Source organism: Malaya genurostris, chromosome 3, assembly GCF_030247185.1.
Source record: "Malaya genurostris strain Urasoe2022 chromosome 3, Malgen_1.1, whole genome shotgun sequence".
NCBI lineage: Eukaryota > Metazoa > Arthropoda > Insecta > Diptera > Culicidae > Malaya > Malaya genurostris.
The window spans coordinates 290,299,838-290,308,006 of NC_080572.1; the positions used below are offsets into that span (position 1 = coordinate 290,299,838).

At 41.0% G+C, this 8,169-nt stretch overlaps 1 protein-coding gene across 1 annotated transcript; it reads right to left on the bottom strand.

Annotated features, from left to right (window-relative positions):
• On the bottom strand, nt 1-3,997 carry LOC131435554 (BOS complex subunit NOMO3). Its single transcript, XM_058603568.1, has 4 exons — nt 3,760-3,997; nt 2,637-3,696; nt 1,207-2,575; nt 1-1,149 (listed from the first exon to the last, which is right to left on the bottom strand). Exons 1-4 carry the CDS (start codon nt 3,906-3,908, stop codon nt 125-127), a joined length of 3,603 nt encoding a protein of 1,200 aa, XP_058459551.1. The 5' UTR covers nt 3,909-3,997; the 3' UTR covers nt 1-124.
• Nucleotides 3,998-8,169: the final 4,172 nt, after the last annotated feature.

Here is an 8,169-nt window from a genome sequence, read left to right on the forward strand (position 1 = left end):
TTTTCCAGGGTAAACTAACTTAGCAAATTTATTTCACCTCTTATCTATTGTGACTATAAGTTTCAATTTCCGTAGCTTTTACCGCCCGTAAAATTATTGAGTTCAGTTCCCGGCCGGTGGCTGCTCAATTGGCCTTCTTCACCTTTTTCTTCTTGATTGCATTGATGCTGGAAGCAAGTTTGTCGATCTCTTTTTCATCGATCGCCCCCGGTTCGTACTTTTGTTCCTTCGGTTTGGATCGGCTAACGATTTCCCCGATACCGGCACCAACCTTACTCCAAACCATACCGAGTAGTTCCAGGGCAAGGTCCTGTTTGAAGAAAATGAAGCCCACGATGAAGATGAGAATGATGGCCGACAGTGAGTTTTGGTTGAGATCGTTCTCGGCCGTACGGAGCTCCGGACGGAAGTGCATTTCGGTGAAGTAGCTGCTACTGTTGGCGCTGAACTGAACCGTTGGAAGATTGTATCGGTAGTTTTTCTCCGACAGGCTCGTAGTTAGTTCGAGGTAGTACGTTTTGCCGTCAAATGGAATACGCGGGAAGAACACCATTATTCCCGGATTGATTTTGCTTTTCGGGTTCAGCGGCGACTCGATGCGCTGCGAGTGAACCGGCGAATCACTGCCCGTTTTGTACAGAAAGATTTTCAGTGTTTTGTAGTAGTCGTTTTCCGATGCCCGTACTCGAACGGTCACATCTACGAACGTCAGTGGACTGATGGCAATCATGTTGACGTCACGAATGTCACCCTTCTCGATGGTGATAATCTTTTCCTTCGGAATGGAACGATCCACGTTCGAATTGGGTGCGTTCGTTCGTACGTGAACGCGATACTGACAGCCGGGCTGTAAACCACGGATCCGGTACTGACCATTGAACTCGCTGGTACCTTCTTCCAGATGATTTCCGCAGCGATCGTCCGTCACGGCTTCTACCGCAACATTCGCAAACGGTTCTCCGTTGAGCGATGTAATTGATCCGAAAATGGAGAAAGCCGTGCGAGTTGCTCTCAATTCTTCCGTAACCGTGGCACCTTCTTGTACCTCGATCAATTTAGAATTGGGCTTGAAGTCGTACTCCTTCATCATTGCCCGCAAGTAGTATTCGCTTGGGGACAGCGAGTGGAATTTGATGGTGCCATCTTCGCCTGAGAAAGGAAGAAGAAAATGAGTAATTTTGTTGATAGATTTTACGTTTCAATCACCCGTAATTAAATTCTTTCGATAACTTTCCGCGCCAGATAAAGACAACAACACTCCCGGAAGCCGTTTACCGGCATCATCCCGGACCGTGACAATAATCTCACACAATTTATGACCACTGAAGGTGTTGGTCGCTTTGTCGAAGCTGGAAAACACGTACGATTCTTTCTCCGCCGATAGTTCAACCGTCAGACTAGCATCGATCGGTCCAAACTTGAATTCTCCTGCGGCGTTGGTCATCGTTACCAACGGTGTGAGTTCCGAGTTTTTCGGAAACAGTAGCGTAATCTTGGCATCTCTAATGGAAGGATTAGTTTTGCCGTTGATCAGAAGACCTTTATTGGCAATGATTTTCGTTGGCACCTCGGTGCAATCCGGTCCACCAGTGACTTCCAACCAAACCGGACTGAACAGCATGATGTCGCTCAACGGCGTCAAGTGGATGTTTTCTCCTGATTCCAGGTAAAAATCGTACTTGTAAACGTGCCGGTTATTCAACATCTCGTCGGTTGGAATAAAGTCAATCGTTTTAATTGAGCTTCCTATGGAGACCTTGGTCGAATAGGTGTGCTTCTCTTCGGCCAATATTTTAACCGTATTCAGATGCTTCACTGCCGTTATGGTCAGTGAAGTTGGATCCGCCGTTGTAAACGATTTAGCAACGTTATCATCGTATTTGTGGCACCCAACCAGGTTGATGGCGTAGCTTCCGGCTGCGTTCACACAGAATGTGTTCAACCCAGGGTTCAATGCAATATCTTGTAATTTGGCATTTTCCACACCTTCTTGTTTGTAGTTCATTTTCGTACTATGACTGGCCATTATGGAAACTACGTATCCACTCTGAACAAATTTCGGCACAGTTTCCTGAGCTGACTTTACGTTGATCTTAAGCGAACTCGACTGCCAGCAAATTTTAGTCTTTGGGACAGTCACTTCGTAGTTTCCGGGAAGAACATTACTAAACGAATACCGACCAGCTTTGGAGTCGGTTTTCAATGGGTGACCAATTGGATGTCCGTTAGAATCGAGCGCTGTTAACGTCACCGATATGTCCTGCGAACAGTCACTACCAGCAGCATCATCTAGGCAGTGGATTTCCCCTTCGACTGTAGCCCGCAGCTGAGAGAAAATTATTCCACCCAATGGTGATCGATCAACGCTGATAGATTGTGTCAACGGGAAAAATTGAATACCGGCGGCATGTTCCTGTTCGCTTGTTACAACCCGTGCCGTGTACTGGCCACTTTCAAGATACGTGCACCATTCGCCTCCGGCATTTGGTTTTGTTGGGATTTCCACCTGAAACGTTGGAGCTTTCCTAACGATAGAAACCCGATGAGATTGTTGAGAAATCACTTGACCACACACCTGAAAAGGAAAACATATTTTTTCTAAAATCGAAACATTTCCCCTAATAATTTTCCTTTACTTTAAACCCAGCTACCACTATATCCGGCAAGGCCGGTTTGCTTAGCGAAATTTTTACGATATGATCTTTGAATTGTAAATCATCGGCCGACACCTGAATGGTGTAGGTTCCCGCTTGGATATTATCGAGCAAATATTTGCCATCGCTTCCGGTTGTGGCAATTTCTCGCCCGTTGAGTTTCACCTTTGCACTGGCTACCCCTGGGCCGCTGCTAGCGAGCAGGACCTTTCCGCTGACACTGAATCCTGTGACCTCGAAACTCTCGGACAAATCCACACTGTCCCGTCCTACCGTAAACTCCATGGCTTCCGGTCGGATGTGAAATTGAATATCTTTGCTAGTGAAATGTGGTACCACACGATATTTTCCAGTAGAAACACTAGGAAAAGTAAACTTGCCCGTGGCTTTATTAGCTTCTACATAGCACCGAGGTGCGCTATCAAATCTTGGGTCCGTTCCCGTTACCTTCAAGTTACTTTCCGTTGGACATTTTACCATCGAATCAGCACCTTTCTCGGCATACAGTAGGAATCCTACATTCCCGAAAGGTTGCCCATCGCTGACTACACCGCCTTCCACCTGGAATCCGGCTACGACTAAAGACTTGGAAGGGATTTCCGTATTACCAGTAGTCACCGTTACGCCGTATTCCGATTGTACAAAATGCCACTTATCGTGCTTCACTTTAATGACATATTTCCCCGACTTAATCGGGGTGAAAGAAAATATACCATTGCTGTCGGTGAATGTCTGTCCAATTTTAGTATTACTTTCGGATCTCAATTCCACTTGAACTCCCTTGGCTCCGACCGATTGCCGGTACATTTCAACCTTTCCGGTGATCCCAAAACCTTTGAACAGAAAGTTAACATCCTTCCCCTGACTGCAGATATCGGTGGTTCCGTCAAATTTGATTGCCACTTCTTCCGGTTCGAAACTCCATCCCGGCGGAGGAATCACTTTCAGCACGTACTGCCCTTTGTCGTACAGCGGAATGAAATAGTACCCGTTGGACGGTGAGCAATCCGTTTTGATTTTAAGGCTACCCTGCTGATTGTACCTGTAACGATTATGTGCCCATGCATTCGGGTAATTCAATTAACATTCATTAAAAACCACTTACAGTCCTACTTCCACCTTGCTGAAATCCAGGTCCGAGTTGGCATTTTTGATAAAGCCTCCACAGCCAAACACTTCATTGGCAAAACAAAATTCCGGCACAGCAAATAAAAGATAGACTAGATGAACCAACCGGAGACGGAGGTGCCTCATTTTATCGGACGATTTAAACGAAAAATCGTGAAAAAATCGACCGGTGCAGAACCGAAATGTGAATGCGACAGATGACTTTCTGCTCAGCTGTCAATTATAGTAGGGAACAATTCTATACCGTTACCATTTTCGATTAAATTGTTGATAACAATCGATGAATCGATGAAATCAACGGTTATTTCGTTTTACACTTATATCTAGTAAATTCTACGAGGGAAACTGGTTGTCAACAAAATTTGGTTAGTGGTTGGCCAATATTATGTTTGATGTCCACAATTTCTGTAGCACTAGATTTTGGCTATAGTTTGCTCATTTTCTAGATATATATTTTAACGTGAGGTATCATGCACAAATTATGTTACGCATGAAAGGGTTTGAATTACAGACTGTCATAGTAGCCACCTTCCTGCTATAAAAGACATCATATTAACAAGATATCCAGCTTTCCCGAACAAATCTTTGACATCTTTTTTTGCGAGCATGGCGCCCTCAGGCGAGTCTGCATCGAATCTCGTATATAAAAGTAGGGGAGAGAAATGTCAAATTCGTGCACGCCAAAATAGCAGCACTGCGCACCCATACGATTGACATGACATGTTGAATGTGATTGCGCGCGATTTCGTTATATACTGAACTTAAGATTAATTTTGCTCCAAGCTGACAGAGTCTGCTGCTATGGAAGCTGGTTCCTGAAACCAACGTATTTTGCTTTGGTGGCGTTGTTGTTAACAATAGGTTAAGCTACGTTCATACCGATTTGATGCGCACAGAATATAGTTATAGAAATTCGGACCAATACTGAAAAGCTCAAAATTTTCAATCCGTGGCAGAGAAATCAAAAGTCGAAGAGTTTTTCTATCGGCAACCGTTGGGTAATATTATGTTATTGTCTTGTATTTGTTGTAAAAAAAAGTGTTTAGTTGCACTTAACAGTTCGGCTGAAAAGTTCGTATCGTTTAATAGAAACACACATTTTTTTGCCACAATTCGTTTTTATTATTCAACATAATTGCCATCAGAGGCGATACAGCGATTATAGCGATCTTCCAACTTTTCGATACCATTTTTGTAGTACGATTTGTCCTTTGCCTCAAAATAGGCCTCAGTTTCAGCGATTACCTCTTCATTGTTTCCAAATTTTTTACCAGCGAGCATTCTCTTGAGGTCTGAGAACAGGAAAAAGTCACTGGGGGCCAAATCTGGAGAATACGGTGGATGAGGGAGCAATTCGAAGCCCAATTTGTTCAATTTCAGCATGGTTTTCCGTTGTTGTTTTTGATCGATTGTGAGCTCACGCGGCACCCATTTTGCACAAAGCTTTCTCATATCCAAATATTCGTGAATAATATGTCCAACACGTTCCCTTGATATCTTTAGGGTGTCAGCTATCTCGATCAACTTCACTTTACGGTCATTGAAAATCATTTTGTGGATTTTTTTCACGTTTTCATCGGTAACAGCCTCTTTTGGACATCCACTGCGTTCATCGTCTTCGGTGCTCATATGACCAGTACGAAATTTTGCAAACCACTTACGAATTGTTGCTTCGCCCGGTGCAGAGTCTGGATAACACTCATCAAGCCATTTTTTGGTATCGGCGGAACTTTTTTTCATCAAAAAGTAGTGTTTCATCAACACACGAAATTCCTTTTTTTCCATTTTTTTCACAATAACAAAAGTAGCTTCACTCAAAATGCAATATCTCACAAACTAATAATCAGACAGCTGTCAAATTTATACACGTATCTTTTGAAGGTTGGTACTAACTGAAAATGGTATGGATTTAATTATAGTGGCGCCCTCTCATAGAAACGATACGAACTTTTCAGCCGATCTGTTATATCGTAGAAAAAGAAGTGATTTATAGGATTATCTCTGAAATCATCAGAGTCATTCCAATAAAGTTCCTGTTGTTTGTTTATATTTTTAATCAGTAAATATAGAAGAAGGGATTATAATATTAGGAAATAATTTTAGGACTTAGATATTGCAAAAACATTTAAATTATCCTACCTTGCTACGAGAAGATCATAAATTTTCAATCAATTTTATTACATATGAATAGTGTTATTGTAACAGTAGTCATCTAATTAGTGTGTTATTTTGAGTATTACTTAACTTTCTATCACTAAAGAAAAGTTCACTACTGATTTTTAGTAAACGCGATTCTCACTGAAACTGCTCTCACAGGTCTCAGTAGTGAAAAACACACTAGCGAACATTCCTTTCGATTATGTCTAAGAAAAACGTTAGCACATTGAATCTAATATTAATGAAATTTTAATTTCAAACAATACTTTACAAAAACTACAAACTTTTTGAAGCATTGAGACCCGTTACTAGAGCTAGGAAATAAAAGCTCGAGTTGTTCTTTGTGAATGTTCTCTAACGATTAGTAAGTGCCAAATGTAAATATCGAATAAAACGTACGTTTCATAAGGATTCGTTTTAGCAAAAACCACTGATATCGGATCTTTGACCAAACGTAGTTGACTTCCAACTACATTTGTTTCGTTCGGTATTTTGTATTGTTTGGCCCGTAAATATTTGAATGGCGACTAACCATTTTGCCAACTCCCTTTTATCAGAAGGAAACCTAGCGAAATTTATGATATTATCACTAATTTTCCTCCAGAAACCATTGCTAGCAGAAATGATTTGCTTATAATTACCTGTGGTTGAAAACGCCATCTTTTGACTCAGGCTTCGAAAAATTTGCATAGCAACTGGCAATAACACATTTCATTTTACTGTCACTTTCAGCAATACTTCTAAATCACTGGTATTCAATACCCAAATCACTGGAAACTCAGTTTTATCACTCCGTCCAAGTCGTTTCCTTATATAGGTGCAACCGCATGAAGAAAGATGTGAACACTGCTTAAACACAGCATTTGACAGCGAGCGATTCTTCATGATCAATGTGGGAACATAGATTGGAAAAGAACTGACCAAATATATACACGCTCATTCAATATTACTCTCAAGTGAGTCATTTGTACTCACTTTTGCTTATTTGGTTCAAATGTCAAAAAGTGAGTAATATTGATTTATAAGAATGAGTAACTTCGACTCAGTTTCTAAATTGACAACAAGTTTTACTCACAGAGCTTTGAAAACGTTGTGTGAAAATTTACGTGCACTGAACTTTTCCCTTTGTCGGAAGGCGGAACTTTTCCCTCTGTCGGAGGTGGAACGGAGGAAGGCAGACGGATCCTTTCCAATGAGCGATGAACAGGTAACGGCTTCCTTCATTCGTTGGAAGTAAGTCAGCAAAGCATTCCTTATTCGAATCCCTTATTCAATTCGCTTGATATTGAGTAATATTTACTCACTCGAGCTAATTTTACCATTTGTAGCACTGAGTAAATGTTACTCAGAATTTGACAAATACCATATTTACTCAAAAGTGAGTAAACAAGCTTTGCTCACTATAGAGTAGTTCCACTTTTAACGAAAGTGAGTGAAATTGTACTCACTTTAGAGTAACATTGAACGAGCGTGTAGCGGAAATGAAAATTTCCGTAAGTTTTGTGAGATAAATTCAGTTCGAGGTGACGAGGCTTGAATACTTTGCAACTAGTGTATCCAGGCTCTTGAACAGTGAATTGATAAGTTCAGACCTTAGAATGCGGATAACGGATAGCGTTTAAACGCGTTATCAATTACCGCTTTACGCGAGTGGGTATGTGACTAATTACATTCTATACACATAGATTTAATTTCTTTATTCGGTAATATGTTTGACGATTGATTTTTTTACCGGACGATTCATACGGTAAATCTGAATAGTCGCCGAGTGCGGCGAAAACCTGGCTGCCTGTGTGGTAAAATTATCTTCCAATAACCTAATTTCGATGAGAACTGATTGAAACAGTTATTAAACAGTTATTAAAACTGTTATTAAAACTTTCAGTAAGTGTCCTTTTATTAACCAAACGAAAAAAAGGCGGGTGGGTAATGTCAGAGACATAACTGGATGTCGTGAATACGAAAACAACTGACATGTTCCGAAACACTTCCGAATATCAATTAGTTGATCGATTGTATGAATTATGCAAGCATTTCCCTTTTCCACATTTTTCGCAAAAACAAAGAAGTTTTCACTTGATCTAGATTACTGTGAATTTCACACAGCGAAAAGTGCAAAAATCAAATCAAACAGTTCTAGATTTGCACTAAACTGAGGATATTTCCTTTCGATTTGCGAGCAAGAAATCCTAATAGTTCTTTAGAAAACTTTTAGAGCCATTAGAACGGC